Source organism: Protopterus annectens, chromosome 7.part0, assembly GCF_019279795.1.
Source record: "Protopterus annectens isolate FY-2018-M chromosome 7.part0, PAN1.0, whole genome shotgun sequence".
In the NCBI taxonomy this organism is placed as follows: domain Eukaryota; kingdom Metazoa; phylum Chordata; order Ceratodontiformes; family Protopteridae; genus Protopterus; species Protopterus annectens.
The window spans coordinates 926,274,157-926,298,573 of record NC_056739.1 but is presented as its reverse complement, the minus strand read 5'-3'; the positions used below and the strand labels follow the sequence as shown (position 1 = coordinate 926,298,573).

The following is a 24,417-nucleotide window of genomic DNA, read 5'->3' as shown; positions in this document are numbered from 1 at the left end:
TCACTTCTGCTTTACTTCGATGTTCGATGAACTGCCTCTTGCTTTCTTTACTAGCTTATACACTTTACGCATGTACCATAACTTCTACAAAAGTGTGCATTGGCCTTTACCTCCTCATTTCAGTATAAAGAAATGTTTGCTCTCATAAAATCTGTCATGTTCTGATTTTTTTTTTTTTAACATGTACTCCCCATCACCTTACTACCCTATACCTTTCTTTAATCAGACACTTTTCTATATTTCTTGCCTTGTTTGGTAGTAGAACACCTGCCAGCAGCTTTGAAAAGGTCACTAATCTACCTGCAGTAGGACAGCTGTAGAAGCACCCTTTGAAATGCAAAACTGCTCAAAATGGCACCCAAATGAGAATTACAATATGCCACTTTCAGTGGAAGGTAAAGTTCCCAACCTCCATGCAGGAGGCTGTGCTCTTTGCACCCTGCTTCTCAAATTAGGTAATGTAAAGTCACTGCAGGAACTCCTTTCTGATGGGCTGCTCTCAGTGGGCAAATTTATTGGCCAAGGATCCAAAGATAAGTATCTCATACTTTTCTTTCAACACACTGTCTGACTGCATTTACCAACCTCACTGGAGCAGACCCTCAGATCCACTGCCCTCTGTTTTGCTCCCTTCAGTGGCCAGTCTGATCATCCTTAAAAGCGCTCTCACATGAGGACTCTTTCCATCACACACACATACTTTAAATCTCTGACCTGCCCTGTCCAAAAAGAGGCCTGCAATATTTCTACGTATTATAACTCCTTCTCACACCAGAAGTTTCCACTTAATGTCACTCTCACCTGTATCAGTCTCCTAGATAAGAATAAAAACTGCAAGAAAGGACCCAGACAAGTTTGAGTCTTCACTATGTAGACATTAAACCTCCTGCAGTGGAGGCCCATGGGATATATGCAAATAATCCCTAAAGGACATGCAAGTGCTTCAGGTACATGTCTTCTGAACGCCAATGACTTTTTAAGTCAGTGAAACACTAACAAGACATTCTTGCAAGTCAGAGTCAAAGAATGAAATAAGTCGAGTGGTGAAAAAAAACAAAAATGTTCTGCTGCAACTTTGTGGGGATGCAATTTACTATGAGATAAATAATCCTTGGTCAGAAAATGGGGGAGGGGATGATGACTTCAGCATGGCGCATGGCAGCCCCATCGGGTCTTTACATTTTTTTCTTGCTTGTTTTATACCATACAAACCATTACAGTGACTCAGGGACATCAACACTGCAGAACATAAAATTATACTACAAAAATATGATACTTCTTTTGTTTGACCATGAGGTCTTCTTTTAAAAGCACAGTCAAAAGTGGAAGGTTAACGCAATACATAAGGGAGCATTTACCAACACTGACCAAAGAAAATATAATGAATAAATCAAAATAAATATATGCCAGTATTTCCCTTTGGATCAGAAATAGAATAAATGCATTTATTTTACGATACCCACTTTATCCTAGTCAGGATTAGGATAAAACCACAGTGTATCCCATGATGCAGGAGTCACAAGGTAGAAAACGATAATTGATGCAGGATATACACATGCTTAGTCACTTCAGAGGATGTGGGAGGAAAATGGAGACGTCATGAGTCTGCACATGACTAATCCCATCCAGACACCAAGCTACAGAGACAACGATTAAGTTAAATTGTTGCATCACTATGCTACCAAGAAATGGGATAAGTGACATACAAATATAAATGGCAATAAAAGTTAGATATTCCATCAGCTCTGTTATCATAAGGGGATAAAGCCTTGCCTATGGCTCACGCAACAAGAGTTTGATGAGCTATTCAATGTGCTTGATGGACTTGGCATACCCATCCGGAAGGGCAGAGCAAGTGATTTGCTGCCATATACCCTTAAAGGTGAGGTGGCATTGAACGTGTGGCCAGACTGCTGGGTGTTCTGCCAACCAGACCAGCAACAGGTATTAGCCTTCATCACGTGTGCATGGCTGTCTGAATGATGACCTCTCTGGATGGATCTAGTCCAGTCATTCTAGGGGCGGCTCCCACCATGACACAAGGAACTGGATTAAGTCCACTATCAGGTGGTTTGATGTTCGGCAGGCACAAGGGTAAATGAACATATAAAAAGTTAAGTTAGATATTCCTACGGAACTGAAGAGATGGAATTTGATATCATAATACCCTAAGCTGTAACACACAACTTTGTAAAGCACCAGTTAAATTAAATTGAGTGCAGAAAGAAGATAGCTTTACAGAATACAGTAAACAACCAACACATGTGCCTTCTTTGCACAGATAATTCGAAAAAACAGCCACAAAGGTACCAAAATAAACCAGTAAATCAGTCCAAGTTACCACAAGACCAAGAATAAGCCGGAGTTCTTGTAAAATCCACTTTAATATAGACACATGAACGTGCACATTAAAAAACAGCGTTTTCGTTTAAATCACTTCATCAGATGTGGGTCAGAGAACAAATAATGCCTTTTATAATCCTCTAAGAAGTAAATTAACCAATAAAAAACATCCAATTAAAAACATCATGAATGCTCATGAATTTTCATGTTAAAACCACGTATACCATAAAAACATTACAAACCATTAAAGGTAAGTTTGTTTTCAGAAAATGAAACACTTTTTGGACTAATTATTAAATAAATACAGTACAAAAAAGGATTTTATGCCAAATATTAACACTGGCAGATTTTTCTTAAATCTGGGCTTAGGAGACTGTTACAGAAAGATCTGTCACAAAACGACTGGATTGGATAGTTAATCAGCTTTCAGGGAATTAAATGGTTCATGCATGCATGCATCTTAACATCACCTCACCTAAACAGATTACCCTAAGTAAGGAAGAGAAATATTTACAGAATAACAGGAGAGAGAAACAGTGAAAAAGTATCATCAGAATGATGCTTTAAGTAACAGAGAGGTAACACCTGTCATTTTTTTTCAAAATAAATATATGTGGAGGAACTCATGAAAAAGGGGACACTGTAAATATGAAAAGTTTCACAAAATAATATGCATACAAGATAAACATTACATTTTCCCAAAAATATGAAAAATTAAACTGCACTGCAAAATCCTCACTTCCGTTACATCTGCCTTTCTTCCTAGTTAACTCTACTACCCACCTGTTTAATGATTTCGGCAAAACCTTGATCTACCTTCTAGCATGCTTGCATTAACACAGACACACACACAAGAACGAATACTTCCTCAGAATAAAAAGTATAACATTATAAATGATGCTACGTGCAGAAAGCCCTTAAAATACATGGCAAAGTAATAAATAATACTTTTCACTACACAAAGCCTTTAGGGAGGATAGAAAACCAATTTTTCTTGTTCTGAAGCAAACATTTATACAGAAAAATATATGAGTCTCTAAAGGACTAGAAACAAGGTCAGGAATGAACATCCTACTATGGGGAAATCTTTGTGTAATCTGTGTGACAAGCACAGCTCGTCAAGTCATACTCACCTGAATAAGCCCAGTAGGGATCGCCCGATGCCTTGCGATGTCGTATCTGAATCATACTCCCATGCTTGGTTTCGTATAAAGATCCAACATGACCCTCTGTCAAAGCTATAAAAAAAACAGAAACAGTCTATTATGCATGTGAATTATTTTACTGCTAAAGCTAAAAGAGGTAATGTGGTAAAATCAGAGTTTTAAAACTGTATTCTTCTGCTTTAGGAAGAGATCACATAGCCTCTGGAATCATAAAATCTAACAAACAACCAAGTGGTGATATTTTACAATATTATTTTCAAATTAATTGGCTCATATGTACCATAAGGATTCACTTTTACTTGGGTCAAATGCATTACTTCACATGTGACATTTATAAAGCATGAACTCATAGAAGGACTTCTTTCACAGAATCCTCTCTCTCCTCTGAAGCTATCCAAAATGTAAGCTACTATAAAATTATAATCACATTTGTTTTTTAATGTACTTTTTACTCTCGGCCCTCTTGTGAACACTGACAATTAACAGAATAATGGAAAGGCCTGTTAAGCGACTTTATACTCTGTCCTCTGGGGATAACTTCATTATTACATAAAACTCCCAACTCCTACCGTCAGTTCTTCTACGCTATCTTCAGTCCATCTTTTTTCATCAACCACCACCACTGATGCGCATACTCACCACAAATGCATATCAGCTGTTGCATGCTGGAGTTCCGTAAGTAACACTGAGTCTGTCAGACACCAACGGAAAACAAAATCATCCTTCTATGCAAAAGCAACACAGCAGATGCCACTTTTGATCTACTCCACATCGGCCATTAAATGAGAATAACCCCTCCCCAAAAGTGGGTTACCACTAAAATACTATAATTTTGGTATCTATTCTTCTCTCACTGTACTGGTTTGAGGACATGGTTAATAAGCCACATTATGTGAAAAACAGACTCCCTGAAAACCTCTTCTGATATTTAGGGTCTATCTTCTCTCATGACATTGCATTCACAAATATAACAGAATTATTTAAATATAGCCAGAGCTGGGCTTAGTAACTACATGACCCAATATAGATCATTTTGGAGGGGTCCATTAGATGCCTTCCCCATCTACCAATGGAAACCTCTGTCCACTTGCTGACTTCTTGGATTTAAGACTACTTCAGATTAGGTATCATAAATATTTGCTATTACTGTAAATTAAAGATGAAACAATATGTTTATTTATTAACTTATATTTTATAAGACATGTTACAACAGAAGCAAGATTACTCAGTGACCCAATATCTCCTCTACTTAACTAATTAAGGTAAATTGTAAGGGCTCTGTTTGATAGGCCACTGAGTCCCTTTGTTTGCATGATGATTTATCAGGTGGGTGCACACTGGCTTACCAGTAAACATGCCCCTAAACTCCTGGGGTACTACTCAGATCTCCTAAACCTGGGTATGAGGTAGCAGCACACTCCCCCTTAGCCTCTTCCCTCTGCACTATTTTTTTTTAATATTCCTTTCTTTTCTGCCTCCATTCTTTTCCTTCTTCCCTTCATTTGACTTGCACCTCACTCCCCTTCTGCAATGCCCAAAATTGTTTATGCTGTAAATACGTTGTTCCTTGTATATTACTCAACCTGCAGAAACGCACTTTATAATGTTGTAACAGTGGAGAAGTACTTCACCATTTACTGACTGAATTATTATATCATATCTACTTATGAATATGCTCACTGATGCAAAGAGGTACAAAGTCAGGATTGTACACAGCATGTTTGCTCTTATATTACCACTGTTGCAGCGATACTGTAAACGTTTTTTTTCTTTTCATTGAACTTTGGTCATTCAAAGCCAGAAAATGATCAAAGTGAATCAGTGCCTTACCTTGGTTAAAAAACAAAGTATTTTACATACTCCATTGTCATTACGCGGTACTACAGACAACACAAAGGACACTGTACTGGTAAGAAGCAGGTTCATTTTGAAACATGAAACCCGATTAAAATTTTCTGCTTCATCACATACCAAAATCTTGCCTCCCATGCCAAATGTCTTCAGACGCCAGGAAATATTAGACAGATGAGTTGGGGGGGCTGCACTTAAAGGTCACATTAAGACTAGGGGCCAAAAAAGAGCATGGACACTTTCTAACCCCATTTTGCATCTTAATTTAATATAATCCCTTTTTTCCTTCATGGGATTAGTCACCTTGCTGCAATCACTCTGAATGGCTGGTGTGCCTTACCCAGTTAATTTTCGCACCTTTTAAAGTCGACATATTTCCACAAAATCACAAACAGTTGAACTACCCAAGAATGCTAAGTAATAATTAATAATCTCAGGCATCTCCTTTTAAATGGCATTGCTCAAAATGATCAGATTTATAACTATTTTTGAAAGTTTACATATATTTTTAATTTTCGGTAAACTGACTGGTGAATGAACATCTTTTCCAACCATATCCCAGGTCACAAAGGCACAGTAGGGCTCACACAGGGATAATTTAATGTAGTCATTAAACATTGTATTTTAACAGGTGAGAGGAAATCAGAGCCCTACAGGCATGCAGGGAGAACTCCCACTTTGTTCAGATTTCCATAATACACTCCCCTACAAAATTCTTTCCAAACTAGTCCAACTATTTTCTATCTTTAAGTTTCTGCTTCCCCCACTATTTGGTATGGGACTCGGAAATTGTAATACCTCTACAGTACATTTCTGTATTAAACTGTTTCTGTTAATGTTTTTTTTCAATTTCAGCCAAGTTAACCATTTTACCGACCACCTTTGTCTCCCACCACTGACTTGACGCACCTAAAGTTTCACTTCTCTGGAATTAATTTTGCTGTGAACTGTGACTGCAGCAAGAATCTATCATACTGTGACTGCACCAAGAATCTATCATACTGTTGAATTGATAACATTCTGTCACGTCTTGGTGAACAGAAGTTACCTCGCATTACAGCATCTTTTTTTTTTTTGCTTAGTATTTATGTTCATGTTGTCAGACAAGACTGCCTATTCAACAATTATTTCTTATAACTATACTCATTACCAACCAAGCATGAGCCTTACAGCAGCAACAAAAGCAAAAGAAACAGTGCAGCTCTATCAATCTTCAAATTTAGCCTATTCTTATCTTCTGAGATAGTAACTCGAGCAGGTATACAAAACTATGCCTAATCCAGTCAGTTTTGGATTGAAAACCTTATTGAACACGTTTGGTAACAGCAACTCACTACCGTGGGAGTTTGAGTACCTAGTACTGTCAGCTATTCAAACTGTATGATGCATGATGCTGCTGTTGTTACTAATACTGGGATTTATTTATTTATTTTATTTGCAGTTGGTTTACCAGGATAGTCCATTGGGCCAAAAGAACCCGTTTTCAATGGAGTCCTGGGGAGAAAAGCTCCAGTACATAAAAACTGAGTTACATTCACAAGATAGCTAACTATTATTAAATTATACAAGTAGTGGGTAAAACATTTAGTTCAAAAGTCAAGAAGTATTCAAAAATACAATAAAAGAATATTAATGTGATGTACGTGAGCTGAGACAATAAGGTGATAACATAGCAGAGTTGTGTTGGAGAAGGAGCACAACATTACATTACAGTGTAAATTATTCAGAAGGAAACAAGCTTTGTTAGGTAAAGTTGAGCCTGAATGCATACAGGAGGTAGGATGACATATATTTATGAGGGGTGGGAGCAAGAACAATCCCATTGGGACCTAAGATGTGAGTGAAGAGATTTTTTGAATAGGTAGTGATTAGAGGTGGTACGGATGGATGGTGGGAGTGAGTTCCAGAGACGGGAAAGGTTAGAGGATAATAAGTGTTTACCTGGGGGGTGAGATGGTTTATGGACTTCTAGTAGGTTTTGATTGTTGGACCTTAAGACTCTATTTGGAGTCACTAGTGCAATGCATTATGGGCAATATCCACTCCACTCCACTAACAAGAGTACAACTGCCATAAGATCAAGACTACCAATCAGAAAACGCCTTGCACTTTGCTGTAGTGTCTCTCAGGCCAATCTCTGGCTCGTGTAATGGATAATGACCATGATATAGCCTAATGTGGGGACTTGTGAGTGAATGGGACCCTACTGTGTCACATAGGTCCAAACTGCTATAAAACCAGCCCTGAATATAGAAATACTTTAGAGAACTACACCAATAGATAGCCAACGGCATGGACACTGCAGAATTTAACTATTCTGCAAAGGTTATGGCAGCTTTAATATCTACTACTAGGGTTGCCACCTTTTCAAATGGCCAAAGTGGGACATTTTCGGAACACACATCAGATTTTACAGGCCGACACATACCCACGGTCAGTACAAAGGATAGAACTTTACCTTTTTGCCTAAATAAAAGCTTATTCTTGTAGCGGTTTAGTTGCTTATTCTGTTTCTTGTAACATTTAGGTATTTTAGATACAGAAATAATTATTTTATGCAACTATTACATAACATATGGGACATAATTATGTCCTACAATCTCAGGACATTTGCCATTTTTAATATTTTTTGTCAGGACACAACTGCCCAAAGAGGGACTGTCCCTCGCAAAGTGAGACAGGTGGTAACCCTATCTACTACTAGTCCCCACAATAAAAGTCATTATTTGAAGCAAGACCCTTCTGTGTTTACAATTCTGATGAACTGCAAGAAGTGAGACCAAAAATTCAAAACATGTACATTTTGTTTTTATTTACCTGAGTAAAAACTCAAGTTGTTCTTCTTTGGGCTTTTCCCGGTTAGTTTTCAATGAGGCTGTAGACATATTTCTCTTCCTCAGGCAGCTCTGCCAAACCAACCAAATGTCAGACAAAATGTCAAACAGAAATCTGATTTGTTCTCGTTTTCCTTTAAAGGGCATCTACAGGCCAATTAGAAACTCCTCCCTACACTACACTTCAGCAAATAAAATGCAACTTTTTTCTCCCTTAAGCTGTACTTCAGTACTATTAAGTGTTCTCTGTGCACGGCATGTTAGACCTACCTAAAATCCAGCACTACTTTTAGTAGTTTGTCTTTATAACACTTGCGTCATTATGTCCATCATACTTAAGATGTTGCCTAAATAGGAAACACTAAAAGTAATTAGTAGTCCAACAGTCTTTTCCTCTTAGTATGACCATAAAACAAATCTTTCCTGGAACAAATGGAACAAACTACACCTTTACAGAGGGGAGCACATTTCCCAGAACACCATTTTGATTGCTGATTTAATAAGTTGGTATGGTGTCACTTTCAGGATACAGTTAAACTAACCCAGTGTTTGCACTGACAGTTGAGAAGATGATAGAGATGAGGAAAGAGTCCAACTGGGCATTCTTAGACTTGGAGAAAAAATATGACAAGGTCCCAAGAAAGCTGATTTAGGCAGTCCTGCAGTGGTTCAAAGTCCCACAAACATTGGTAGAATTAGTGCAAACTATGTACATAGACCCAGTGACTCAAGTACATACAGTATAAGGTCTCACAGAGGGGTTCCCATTTGGAGTAGGAGTGGATCAGGGTTCATTTCTGAGCCCAGTACTATTCATACTGGTGATGGACTACACTGGTAAATAGGTCAAAGAGGACAGATCAACAAAGCTGTGTATGCAGACAATGCAGTATTACAAGAATACTCTGAGCAAGAACTTCAGCAAAAGACAGGGGAATGGAATGCAAAACTGAAGGCATGTGGGATGAAACTGAGTACAAACAAGAAAGTGGTAATGGCAGCAAATGGGGGAAATCAGAAGAAGCTGAGAATTGAGATAGAAGGGGAACAGGTTAACAGCTTCAAGTATCTGGGAGGGGTGGTTTACAGTGGAACAGGTTAACAGCTTCATGTACCTGGGAGGGGTGGTTGAGGAGAGGGGAAGTCTGAATGAAGAGGTAAAAGTTAAAATCAGAGGGGCTAAAGCCAACCAGCATAGAATGTCAGGCGTACTGTATTTCAAAAGAATGCCAAAGAAGCTGAAAAGTAAGGTGTATAAAACAGTGGTACGAGCAGAGCAGTACTGCTGTATGGTACAGAAACTTGGGCAATAAAGGCAGAGCAGCTGAGGAAGCTAGAGGAAATAAGAATGATGTGCCTGAGACGTGCGGCAGGATGCACACTGTCAGAGAGACGAAGAAATGAGAACATAATAAACAGAAGCCAAAGTAGCTCCAAATTCAGAAAAGATCAGAGGATTATGGTGGTTCAGACACATGTGCAGAAATGCAGACAACAATCTGCTGATGATTTGGCACAAGCAGGAGGAAGGCAAGAGGAAATTAAGGCATCCAGCAAAGAGGTGGATGGATGGTGTAAGAGAAGATCTGCTTCAGTCTAGCATGAGTGTCGAGAAGGCAGAAGAGTGGTACTGAATTGAGAGAGATGACGGAAGTTGACAACACTCAGACTCCATGTAGAAAAAGTGCTGAACTGACAAATAAGAGCATACCAAGACAGCTGCACAGTCTTAATAATCAAACTTGTTTCATAGATGGAATGAATACTTATAATGTTGTACAATAATTGTGCTGGCTCTGTCTAGCCACAAGCAAAAGTCAAAATATATCAGGGAGTCAAGATGGTCTCATAGCACGTTGTCACAATGAGAGACACAGTTCTCTTCTGCCTTAGGCAGGGGATTTACAGTGATGGAAAGCAAAACAAAGTTGAAAACCAGGTATTAACACCTACTCCATAGAGAACAATTATATTCTTATTGACTTGATTTGCAGTGTTAAACCAGCTGGGAGGCAAACCCAATGTTGTTCAGAGGTGAAGGAAACAAGCCAGGTGTTCTTGTTTAGCTACTGGTGCTCCAGCACACTGCCCCAGATGCAACCATGAGAAGCTTTGTTACACAGCTGAATATACTTAATTTTTAAGTAAGATGGAAAAATGGCTTAAGGATAAACCAGTTAGTATACTACAGGCAGCACTTTCTAATGCTAACCTGACTTTGTTAAGAGCGTCCACCTCTAACAGCCAGGTCAGCACAGCACAGCTGGACAGGTGGCGGATGATACTATGTTCCTCATTCCACAGAATTTACCAGAGCAGCCACCAGGCAGATTACGCTTTATTTTCTTTTTTAGATTATGTTTGCCTCCCCATCTGCAGACCTTCAGTCACCTTCTAGGCATCTTAGTCTATTTGTTACCAATCAGTGACAATACGACCACTGATTCAGGCAGCAGCCGACCAGATGTAGCCACTATTCAGATATGGAGGTTGTTTAGTGCCATGGCTACTTGAGTACCATCAGTCTTCTGTGACCCAGTAACCAATAAGCCATTCAGACTAGCAGCACAAGGGACCAACAGGAGAGTGCTGACCTCACCAATGACCCTCTGCTTGCCTCAGCCCCTGATGCTGTCACCATGCCTTACAGTGTGCTTAGCACTTAGCTCAGAACCATGTTTAATTCACAACTTAGGGGTGTCCCCTACATGGCTGAAGTGAGCAACCTCTCCGCCATGCAGGTATGTTACACCTTTCTCCCTGCTTACACTTACTATCACACATGCAGTACTGACAGCTACTGTCACTGACTTGGCAGCATGAAGCTCAGATCCCCTGTCCTACCAGTTTTCAGTGGTTCACAAGTCTCAACCTTCACGATGAAAGGCAGCCAAGTCTCTCTTGTCACCCAGGATGGAGGAGTTGGTGTTGGCAATTGATTCTCACCCCTGCCCCCACCTGGTACTTCCAGCATCAGGGCCACTGGGTTCTTGCAAATAGCTGTATCCATCTATGCCACACAGCATGGCTCCAAACAGGGGCAGTGTTACTCTGTTGGGGGGCCCACGCAAGCCTCTATTTGCGGGCCACCTAGAAGGGAGTTTGCTATTGCAATACACCCATTCCATTCTCCTAAAACATTCCATCTTCAAACTCCTCCACCCAAACATTTTCCATCCCAAAACCCATTCCACTTCCACTCCTCAGTTAAACCTCTCTTTCTCTAACCTCAGTAATCCAGTTCTTTTATCTTCTAATGCAAATCTCCTCTTGGCTAAAAGGTTCCTTTCAAAAAGGTTGTGCATATCTTAAGAGTAGCTAAGGGTTTAGTACCCTGATGGATGTAAAAAAGTCAAACAATAATTAGGTGAATTTAGACAGTATAATGTCTCGGATACAACTCAAACAGAATTAAAAGGTACAAGAGGATCAGGAAGGCATGGGAAGTAAAAGGGTTCATATCTCCGCATACTGCCCAAACAGAAAAGCATCTTGTCATACTGTTATGTATGTCTCAAGTTGGATGACCTGGGCATTAACAGAACTGGAAGGACAATTCCTTGAGTGTGAGAATCTGAAAATTCATTTCTTCTTGTAAGTGTTGGGCAACAGACATTGACATACTGGAGAAGCAAAGAAAGTACTGAAAGCCTAGGAAATGAGGACAGCATGGACAATAAAAATCACTACCACTTTGAGGTTGCTGGGCTTCAAAATAAATTTGGTCATCAGTGGGAGAGAAGGGGATGCATACAGAATTTCCTTCAGCCAAGCCACAGTGAGTGTATCGCTATTTTGCCTGTTGGGAGGAGGAGAGCGAAAACTTTCTGATACCTGGCGATGGTTGGAATACAAACAGGGTGGGGTAGAGAAACCTGGTATATCCTACTCTGCTTGCTGTCACAGTGCCTCTCACTGGGCCAAGTGGTTTAGAAAATGATATTTTTTTCTGAACATGTCGGTTTTCCTGGAAAGTCAAAAGACGGTTAAAGCACGGTCATTAAGAGGAATATGATGCTCAAGCCTCAATCCCATAAGCACTTAGATTCATAGCTTAGTACTAGGCTAATGGCCTCATGGGCCATTTTAAGCCTAGCCAATTAACCCATGTGAGAATTAAACCCTGCACCTTATGCTTCTAAGGTAAGCACCTTAACCATTACACCAATCTCCCACCCTGGAGAAGCAAAGAAAAGTACTGGAAGCCTAGGAAATGAGGACAGCATGGGCAATAAAAGTCACTACCACTTTCAGGTTGCTGGGCTTCAAAAGAAATTTGGTCATCAGTGGGAGAGAAGAGGATGCATACAGAATTTCCTTCAGCCAAGCCACAGTGAGTGCCACACACTTTGTGCCACAGAAGGCTAACCGCAAAAGGAAGGCAGCTGAATGCCATATGCAGATTTTGCAAATACTTTTAGATATTCTGGCGGTTTCACACGCTAGGTCCTGAACTGTTCCTGTGCAATTAATGGTTCATTTTTTTCCTTTTTCCAAGTTTAACTTAGAAAAACAGTTCCCAAGTAAACGATGTATGAAAAGATCCATCCCTTACACTTTTTGTGACTGTGTGTTAACTTTACAACTATTCTTAAGCAGTTCCTTCACACATTAACTGTCAAGTTCCAGTATAAACAGAAACAAAACTCACTTGGAAATGTCTATAATCTCGCTCTTAATTTTCATAATGCATAATGCTATCATTAGGGACTATTTTCTTTCTTCAGTGTACACCAGATAATAAAAACATTGTGACATAACATTTACCAAAGAAAAAATTATTCTTTTGTTTATAAAACTTAATAACCGTCAAACTAAATAGCTGTCAGAATATCTAATATAACTATTTATAGAATATGTGTTAAGGGTGAAAGTGCTCATCTCTTAATATTTTTTTCAATAAAGTAGTATCAATTTCTAAACAAGCTGAAAGTGCTTGATTACTTTTAAGTCTCAAAAGTTCATGGTTATTTTTCTTGGTTTTAAAGAGGCTCAGGCATCAACTTTGATGCTCCAGATGTCCCAGTTTTTCCTTTGGTTTAATATCTCTACTACCTCTCGTAGGCAACACGACGGAGACTTGTTTTCTTTACCAATGTCTGTCAGTATATTCTCTATAAACATTGTCTGTTGGATAACTTAATAAATTTGTATTCATCCTGTAATTTACCCATGCATCAACTCACTCACCTGGTAAACCACATTTATGCATAAATAAATAAATAAGCAATCAAAGACAACAGTTTTGATTCGACTGGCCCAGATTTAACAGTACCATAATACTCTGTCGTTGACGACATTACCTTGTAGGACCGTTCAAATACTATTGTACAAACACAATATCCTGCTGAGAAAAGCTTATTTCCAGGGATGAAATCAGTTTCATACAGTTGTGAGAACAGCACACACCACCAGACAGCTTTACTAATGAGACAAAGTTCCTTCTTATAGTTCCCTTTTATATTAGAACTAGGCTAACAACCATTTTAAGCTTAGCCAATTATCCCTTGTGAGACTCAAACCTTGCACCTTGTGTTTATAAGGCAACCACCTTAACCATTAGGTCACCCTCCCAACCTAAACATATTAAAATTAAACAGAGTACTAGAGCTCATATTTTTCAATGAATATGCTGTATCTATTTTTTTCCAGTGTATTAGCTGATGCATCTAAAGCCCTTACAGACCCTTCAGTAGATGTACAGAATACAGAAACCTTTGCATACCTCTTTTAAGATATTTTCAGAGTTTCAGAGGCATCCCCAATACTGAAATTTTTGCTGTCATTGTGAAATGCAGATTCTGTAACACAGCAATGAGGATTATCCCAGACAACAGACTTTACTGACTTATAATTTTTACAGAAAATGCAAATTAATATAAATACTGTTACTCTATCAGTATTCGTCTTGGACAGAGTCAATATTTAAAAAGCATCCCTGATCAGGGTCCCTTGTCACTGACACTGAGAGGATAATGGCTCTTCTGATCAGTACGTCACCAGGCTTACAAAATGACTGCTAATTTATTTAAATTTAGGCCAAGGTACTGTGGCATTGTATCAAAAAATGTGGAAAAGCAGCAAATGGTTAGTTTACTGAGACAGACATTCAAACAACTGCAGTGGTAAGTTTTTTTTTAAATATGCTGCAATCAAACTGTCACATGGTTGCTTATAACGAAAAAACAAATCACCGAGATATTGGTGTGGGGCATGGCATGTACATTAGTATTCCAATGTCTCTGCCTTCTGTACTCTGCCTTGTACTTTCTTGTATCTTATGGCAGCCAAGCTGTACTTCAGTTACATCATCTCAAAACACTTCATTTTGTGTGTGTGTGTGTGTGTGTGTGTGTGTGTGTGTGTGTGTAAGAGCGAGAGACATGCACCTGATGCACAGACAATCTATCGTGTCTGGATTCTTGAATGGATTACATGCAAGATGCAGGGAAAACACATTCAGGAAAGGTATAACCCCCATAGCACCATTTAAAAAATTTTATCAACCCCACAAATAACTGTGATCCCTGGCTCTCGCTTCTTTGCTCTAATACCCTTAGATGCCAGTGGGTTGAGATGAAAGAATGGGTCAACAAGAGTTGGAACCTTGAAGGAGAAGGGTGGGGTGAGAAGAAATTATATACACATGCATGTATAAAAGTGTGACACACACACACACACACACACACACACACACACACACACACACACACACACACACACACACACCTTGCGAATGGGAAGGGGGGAAGTTTGATTTAAGAAAAGTGATGTATATACACAGATGTTAAGGTAATTAAATACACTTTGTTAAGTCCATCTCACACACACACGCACAGAGGTGTCCGTACATTATGTAATTACAGGCGCACACTGCAAAGGGCTGGGCACCTTGCAAAGCTAGCATTTTTATGGGCAACTGCAACAGAAAACAGTAATTGCTAATGCCTATAATATTACTGCATATGGTTTAAGCAATGGCCATTCATTTATTAGTGTTCTCTAAGCAGAACATTTTAGAAGACTGACTGATTCCATGAGACATGAAATCTTATTTACTGAATGCCTCAAGCCATAAATAAATGAACAAGCTGCAGACAGAATCCGGTGTCAATGAAAACGTAAGAGATTAATAAGACAACACTTTTCCTTTTAAAAAGATTTAAATATTCTTCATTAGCAACTCTTTTCTGCCTGGGGGGTTACATTATTTCACAGGAAGAGGTTTAAAAAAAAGCACTTCCACAATGTAATGTATACTCCAGACGTACTTCTATGTGACACTATCTTGACCCAGAGAATTTACCAGACATTTCTTAAAACAGCTGGTTAAAGGAGATCAGATCGGTGATACTAAGCTAGATCCTTAAGGTTGCATGCCAGCACTAGTCAGAGTAACCTTGAAATTACTATTTTGTGAAATGACAGTTAGTTCTGCATGGCACATGATCTGAAAACCATACCTGCATGCTCCACACTGTCAAAAGCTTTGAGGTAGCCTAGGTATTTGATATAACATAGTATGTTTTGGTCCAGTACCTGGTTTACAGTATTGCAAGTTTCATTATGGCAGCTTCTATGCCATGGCTGCATTTCCTAAACCAAGCCTCAGCACAGAATGCAGATGTTTGCTGATGATACCTTTTCTAGTACTTGGTTAAACAGGTTGATAATATTTCTCTATTTGAACTTAAAGAAGGCTTCTCATTTTGTGACGGTGATGCTTTTGTCATGTTCTCACAGGCCATGCACGTTTGCTTTCGTAACACATGAATTCATCAAAGTGGCCAGTGAAGTGGCAATGAAATTTACTCAGCTTTACATGTGCAGGACAGAGGTGGTTCATAAATGGGAGAGTCTGTGCTCTTTTCATTTTCTACAGCATTGTTTTGACTGCATCTACTGTTGTATCCCAGCAGCTGAAGAAACAAGAGACTTGTTTACTGTTGGGGGTGGTGGTGGAGTAACTGCATTGAATGCAAGTTAGTAAAGGGCACAAAGTATGCTGGAGAAACAAGAGCTGAATTCCAGTTGCATTTTTTTGTACATGTTTTGCAACCAAGAGTTTGAAGTTCAGTGTTTTCTTTTATTTAGATGTCTTTCCAATTTAAGTAAGATCTAAATTTGTTCCTCATGTCATGTAGCAAGTTTTTCTCCCATTTATGATAATTTGCACTTTGCTTAGGGGGTGCAAATCTCAACTTTTATTTTTACCTTCTTCAGTTTTTTACTTCCTCTATGTGGCGTCAGTGTGTGAAACGGACAAGACTGTTGGACTGATCCAAGAAAAAGGTTCTGACTTTTCTTTTAACACCCAAGGGTGTTAGTCATTTAAGTCTAATGATTTACCTGCAGGAAATCTAAGAATCACCAGAGGAAGTTACCGAATTCGGGTTACCATCCTAGGTTCTTAAGCTGGTTTAGGCCAATTTCTTTGATATTTCTATAGTTTAACCTGACTTGTCATGGTTGATGTTCTTAAATTAATACAAGTCAAGGTGGCGATGGTAGGGAGATGATCGCTCAGGAAATCTGATAATGTTTCTGCTCCTCTAAAACAGTGTGGTTTCTTAGAAAATAACATACTGCATTGGCTATTCTGTACTTTTTATTATATGACATAGCCCAACTGTTAATATCCACCTGTCATGCACTTAACAGTTTTATTCAGTTTTCTCCATGGTTTACTTAAAGTCTCCAAGTAACATTGCTTTTGCATTGCAGGGGTTTTCCCACCGTACAGGCATTGGTTGTACACATCTGTGGGAACTGTTTGGTCTAACACATGCATCAATTTTCAGTTTGCTAACTATCTGCATGAAAATGGATAGGAATCTTCAAATCTGGAGATTGTTCTTCCCCTGCTACAAATGGATCACTAACCTGCTCATACTTCTTCAGTGCACTATATCTTCAGTACACCGTATAATTCGATTGGTCAAGTTAATTATGTCTGTCACACTGCTTTAACCGGATCAATAAACAATAGAAATATACGGGTGTAAAATATATGATCAAATGGTGAATTCATCTTTTGCTGCATACACTATAAACTTGTAAATGTAGAGATATATTTTTGGCCATTTAGTTATTTTGTGAACTACAAACATTATGCTGTCTTGGTGCTAGATTTAATTTCGTATCTTTTGATTTTTGCAGTAGAGAGACTGTGACATGGGGTCTACTTCAGCAGACTGACTTACCATAACACCAAACCACATATAATAGAGAACTCCACCAAACATCACTTTAATGAACGTTCAGAACACCTTAATTTTAACACGGGAAAAGAGTCAGTTGGCCAACATGGTGAACTTTGATCTTTTCCACACTATAGTGCGATCTCAGAGTTGGTATATTTTTAGTTGGGGGGCAAAGCCCCCCACTTGGGTGGGTTTACTTTGCTGTGGTTTATTTCAGTTGTGGTGGTAGCCAACTGACTGTTTTCACAGTTTAAAATTACGATGTTCTGAATTTTCGTTAATATGAACTTTTGGTGCTGTCGTCTCAATTACATTTAGTTCAGTGTTACGGTAAATCGGTCTACGGAAGTACATCCACGACATGCTATATAGTTGTTTAAGTAGTCTAGGAGATTTGCAACCATGCAAGACTGCCTCCTGCATAGTAATTTTTTATCAGTAGTCAAAACAGAGTCATGGAGATTTTTATGCACTACAAAATGATACCAGAGTACAACTAGGTGCAGTTTATAACTTTGTTAAATAAGAAGTTCTGCACAGAGAATATTCAGTTAGCTTGTCTGGTAAGACAGTGTAACTACGATTGTTTTAGAGTAGTTCTTTAAATTCACTAATTGTTTTATTAATTTAATTGGTTACCAGGAAATAAGTATGGGTATAAAATGTGGGCAAGTAATATTACATTTTTATCTGAAGAAGTCTCTTGTTCGAGACAAAAGTGCTTATCCTGGTCACTGTTTTACTATAATAAATTATTGCTGCTGTTCTATCGTTTGTGGAATATTTTTTTCTTGGTACTGACAACTGTACGTTGAAGTAGTGGGATACAGGTAGTGAGGAAGCAGGGCCAATGTCTATGGAAGTCACAAGTCCAGTTTCTAGAGGAAGCTATCTCTGGATGTGCTTGCAGTCAATCCAGAGGGCCACCACAAAAATTAACGTTCTTGAATTGGTGAAGAAACAGGGAAAAATATGCCAAATCAAGTTTGGCCAGATTAACAAAATGAAGTCATGAGAAAGTTTAGTGTTCTAGACGTTGCAACTCTTGTCTGGAAGGCAGCAGTCACCTTATAATATGGGACAAGATGTACTGACCCTTAGATGGATATCATGGAAAAGTACACATAGCAGTACTTACCCCATAGCGCATTCTCAAACATTACAGCAAAAATGAGAAAAACGAAGAAGTGCTCTGCCAGGTCTCCAACCTCTGGGAATCAGCACCACTACGGCACACACTTCCAAGGCAAAGGAGTGACTGCAAGTGTCGGAACAGGTGCAATCTTGTTCCTATTTATAGCAAGTTTTCTGCTTTACTAATATGAACCACGGCATAAAGTAAGCAGATCATTTAGTAACTTCTTCACCCAGAAATGGAGGACATCAAAACCATTTAAACAAAGCTGATCCGGGAGTAATCCTAAGCTATAATCATTTACAGGAAAAGAGTGGCATTAATGAGAATTACTTCTAGAATAATTAAGTGTAGGCGTAGGTTTGGATAAATGAATGCTAGGTCCAAAATCACTCCATGAAAATATCTACCTTCTTACCGCTTGCTTATAAAATTGGTTTACCTCACCATAAAACCGATTTTTTTTTTACTTCCAAAAGGGGTTGAGGTAGGAATGCAATGGAGTTAAGAAATGTGCAATAAAAATTGAAAAGCAGGCCTTTTGTTTCTAACCCCCCACCCAGCTGGCTTGGTTAGATGCTTGTTTCAACCCCAAAAGCCACCCCAACATGCACAGATCCCCCCTTAAGCCACCCCATAAGCGTCAATCATATCTCAACAAAGGCTGTTGAAGTGGTAACATTTGGCAAGAATTCCTTACCTAACGGGCATACACTTTTACAATCACTTTTTAAGTGAATCAGGAAAAACTGCAGTACAAAAAATGCAGCAGGCAGTCGCTCATGTTCTGAAGTGAACACAGGAAACATGGTGTTTAGATTAAATGACAGCAGTCTATGTTTCTGATTAAAAGCTCTTCAGTAAAGTTGTTGGCAGTTTCCATTACTCACTGGGATCAGTGTTCTAAGCACTATACATATTAAGCCAACATTCACGCAATTAAAAATACAATACAACTGCCAGTATCCAGAGCAAAGAGCATAAGAATAACACAAAAAATGAAAGACAGCTGTGGGAAAACAAAGAAAAAAGGCACCATAAAACAAAACAGCAGCCAATTCAGAAAGCCACAATACTATCAGAACTACATACATGTGCCACATGGCTGTAGGCCAGAGCTCTCTTTTCTTATTTAGATGGACTTCAGCCTACCATAATGGAAACAAAACTCCGGTTTTTGTTTTTCCTGCAGGAAGCCAGATGCGTTCCCTCTCTTAACTCCTTGTACTGCTTATAAATCTGTCACTTCCGGCAAGGTTCCCTACTCCACATCAACTAGCCTCTAATAGCCCCACCATCTGCTTCTCTCCTTTAAACATCTCTACCCGTTTACTGCCTATGAAATGGCATTAAAGTCGGTAAATTAATCTGACATTTTAGTAAGACTACCTTGGGAGCACAGACTGAACAGTACTACCCTCACATTATGCAGGCTCTCCAGCTGATCCTTTCAGATTACATTTCGTAATATTAAGCTTTATGCATCTGAAGCCTCTTGTCATTTATGGCCTTAATCATTTATTAGTCAGCATTAGATTTGTTAAACTGTACACATCGGCATTCACTTTGTGGTCATTCATGTTACAACAGTCTTACTCTATGCTTTAGTGACTTCTATTTATCAAGTCTCAGAGTAAGGCTGTAATGTTTAATGACAAAGTGTTCCCGTGGAATCATTTCAAAAGTGTCTTCATTTTTTTTTACTGTATTATCTGTGTTCATCCTCTGTTATATTTCAGGTATCTAATGCTACCATTCTTGTAACCACTGGGCTCTTGCTCTACATCCTTATTGCTCTAATTGAGGTACTTTTATTTGCAGATACTGCATTAATGGTACATTAGCTGACCTGACACAAGCTTAGTGCAATTTAACTTAAATCAGTCATTTGGAGAATAATGCAATAACTACAGTCAATACGGATCTACTGACTACTTGCCTGTTCTTCAAGCTGTTCTATGCAATCCTTTGGCAGTTAGAACACAGGATTATGTTTCAAAGCTGTTAATAAGTCGCATTCTGTAGACAAGGGGAACTGTGTTCAATTCCTGCCACCTCCTTTAGCCTACTGTGTGATTCTGCACGTCATTTAGACAGTGCATCCAAGCCACTTCAGAAAATGGGCACTTGGTTAAGGAATGTATAAAATAATAAAAAGAAAATACATTTAACTTATATTTGGTTCTCTGTACATTTACAAAGGAGTCCGGACAGTGGCATAAATATGTCAGTACCTTATCCCGGTTCACAAACAGTTTAGCAGGAGGCAGTGGAAAATGATATCCTTCCTAAGGAAAAGCCAGAATATGTCTATGTATTTCCTGCTTCCTGGCTTATTCTTTGGTCAAATACAGTGGCAAAGTGCACACTCCGAATTTTCCTCATCTACAGCAGCAGAAAAAGCAGTGACAAACCACTAGAACAGTTATCTGGCAAGATACTGCAATAATGCTAAGCAGCTGATGGTTTCATATCGCTACTAGGGTACTTTCAGCTGCCTACCTGGCTAAAATATATGCAAAATTGTGATTACCTACACTTTAAAGCACATGCGTTGCATGGTGCAGAGTTTACCCACAGCACAAGTGTTTTTATCCCTCAATTTAAATGCTTTTCACCTTTAGCAAAAGCAAAGGCCCAACAATAAGCTTTTTTTCTATGAAAATGGCTACTCTGATCAGACAGGTCAACACAGCTTGCATTTATTAGCTTCATTTCAAATTCTGCTAGTGCTCGCGAATCCCGGCGGTGGCAGACATCAACACTAATTTCTCTGTCACCCTGCTCTGCCCGACCCCACGGAAAGGCTCGCACTGCTTCACGACTGCTCCTTAAAACATACTGAAACCACCAGCAGTCTTCTAATAATTTTTAAAAAAGGAAACAAGGTTGTTACTTTTAATATTTTTCTGCTTAATTTAACTGAAACTAAGGTACTGTCCCGCTCGGGAATCAGCAGCACTGGCAGCAATCTATTAGGCCTTCTCCTTATCCATGTAATTAGTAGATTAGTAGTCACAACTAAGTACTGAATAATATTCAAGGATAGGGTATGGAAACATTTATTTACATGCTTACCCCAATTTGTGTTGTATATCTGATCTGTCCTGAACAGCAAATACGGATTGTCTCTGTAATCTCGAGGTCGGGTGTAGCCCACTCCGCTCCCCTGCCCTACCCCCAATTCCCACCCACCCTCACCACACCTACACTTATTGTAAACAGTAGGTCACCTGATACCCTACTTACACCAATCAGCCACCTGATCCAAACCCTACCTATCACATCTATCAGTTTCTTGCTACTAACTGCCCCACATCCCCTAACTCCATACCAAATTAGTACACAGCATTAAACAGGCACACCCCCTCGCCTGCTCCTATTTCTTACACCTGAGGCCACAAACAACCTAGTATAACTCCAACATACAATGCAAATCACACTCCCCACACGCTTAACAGCTCTTGCTTCCCTCACCTTCCTCACATCAATTCATACCAATATATCAATCCACAACACGTCCTACCACACAACAGATACTACTTTAAATAGTGTGGAACAGATGTGGAAGTGTATGTTAGACTGCAATTTTGAAGACAATTCCATACTATACACATATAAGACCTGCCAAACAGGAACTTATACTAGACAAATAACATGTAAATCCCACAATGAAACAGCACACATAATCAAACAAATCATAACTCATAGCAAAAGGCTACTTACTTCAGAGGACATACATCCAAACCCAGGATCATCCCACACCATATTCCTAACGGGCAGAAATCTGACCTGCTAATTATTAACCTAAATATCAGGAGTATCTCCAATAAACTCCCTGATTTTTATGCGTTCATAACCCAATACTCCCCGGACTTGCTAGCCATAACTGAAACCTGGTTGAAACCCAGTATCCAAAATGAAGAGATTCTCCCTCCCGAATATAACATCCTAAGATTAGATAGAACAAGGAGGAAGGGAGGTGGAGTTGCAATTCTTTTTAAAAATGCACTCAACCTCCTACCTTTACAGACCTCCTTACCAAAACTTCATAACACCAAAATCCTAGGTTCAGTACTGGCTATAAACAATACAAAAACATTAACATTCTCTGTAGCTACATCCCTCCAGGAAATAATGCCCCCACAATTAAGGAAACCCTTCAGTGGGCTAGGGATAACCTCCCACAAGAAACCATCTTGCTAGGTGACCTAAATATGGACTGGTTAGCCTGTGATGCAAAAAAAAACATACCAACCACTTCAACCTATTCATTTTTTCTCAACTTATCAAAGAACCTACTAGAGTAGACAAAAAATCCCACAAACAATCTATTCTTGACTGGACATTAGTGAATTACCCCATACAAAATTATAAAGCAGGTTGTCTACCAGATGGCCTTAGTGACCACCACCCTACCTTTCTCCTAAGGAAACATAGCAACAACCCCAAGCCCATAGTATATAGACAATTCAGAGACACCCGCAAACTAAAGACACAGGAACTAAACACTATACTAAAAAAAATGTGACTGGCAACCATTACTAACTCTAGGATTAGATCAGGCAGTAGATTACGTTAAGAGTACATTTACCAGTGTTCTCAACACTGTTGCTCCCATCAGAAAAATTACAGCTAAAGCAAACTATGTGCCATGGCTGACTAGGGATACTAGAGCCCTGCTAAAGTCTAGGGACAAAGCCTGGAAACAATGGAAAATGGAAAAAGGAAAACCCTATCCAAACCAGGCAAACCTACCAACAACTCAGGAATCAGGCCAAAAAGCAAACAATTCTTGACAAGCAAAATTACTTCCTAGGTAAACGAAACAAATACACAAAAGACCTCCCAAAATTTTGGCAAGCCATAAACTCCCTACTAAAACCAGGCAAAACAACAACTCCCACTCCCACCTCCACCAATAATACAAATGACATTGCCTCCCAATTCAATCATAACTTTACAAACTCTATCCAGTCCTTATCCACACAATTACAAAGAAACAATATCTCAACCACCATTACTAATAGTCCAAATAACCTGCCCTCTCTTATCCTCTCACCTGTCCCCACCTCCACAATCAAAAAACTACTCCCAAGACTTAAACCTACAACCCTAGCAGCTAGTAATCTACCTGCCAGCTTCCTAAAAATGGCAGCAGATTCCATATCCTACCCAGTTTCAATACTGATTAACCGATCTATCCAGGAAGCACATGTCCCGCTACTCTGGAAAATCTCATGTCATTCCCCTCCACAAAGGCGGCAATTCCTATGACTTCTCTAGCTATCGTCCCATAGCCATCCTGTCCCCTTATCTAAACTACTTGAAAAGTGCATAAACTCCCAAGTAATGCAATTCCTGACCACAAATAACCTTCTCTCTCCCACTAAACATGGCTTTTGCCCACACCATAGCACTACCACTGCTCTCCTCCCCTTTACTAATCTGGTGAACCATTACAGAAATGAGAACAGTTATGCATCTGCAATCTTTTTAGACCTGTCCAAAGCTTTTGATATTGTCTCACACCCAATACTACTAGAATCTCTGGCCACCCTCTCCTTTGCACCAACTACTATTCTCCTGGTTCAAAAACTACTTGTCAAATAGACAACAATCTGTCTAATGACAAGATAAGCTATCTCCCCTACCCTCTACTACCATAGGTGTACCACAGGGCTCAATCTTGGGCCCACTTTTCTCCATTTTTACAATCTGCACACTTCCACCCTGCATGCCTCACTTACACAGTACGCAAGATGACTCAACACAATCTGCTCAGCCTCATCTCTTACCATCATACAAAAACTCACCCAAGAATCCTTTACCTCTGTTGAAAGTTGGATAACCAACATCCAACTAATACCAAACCCAATAAAACT

The 24,417-nt window shown here is 39.2% G+C and overlaps 1 protein-coding gene across 1 annotated transcript in view; it reads right to left on the bottom strand.

Annotated features, from left to right (window-relative positions):
- The window catches only part of PTPRG (protein tyrosine phosphatase receptor type G), a 3,415,981-nt gene that overhangs the window by 2,955,437 nt on the left and 436,127 nt on the right, over positions 1-24,417 (bottom strand). The window contains exon 2 of the mRNA XM_044077514.1: positions 3,477-3,581. Coding sequence (XP_043933449.1) covers positions 3,477-3,581 — 105 coding nt within the window. The remainder of the gene's footprint in view (positions 1-3,476; positions 3,582-24,417) is intronic.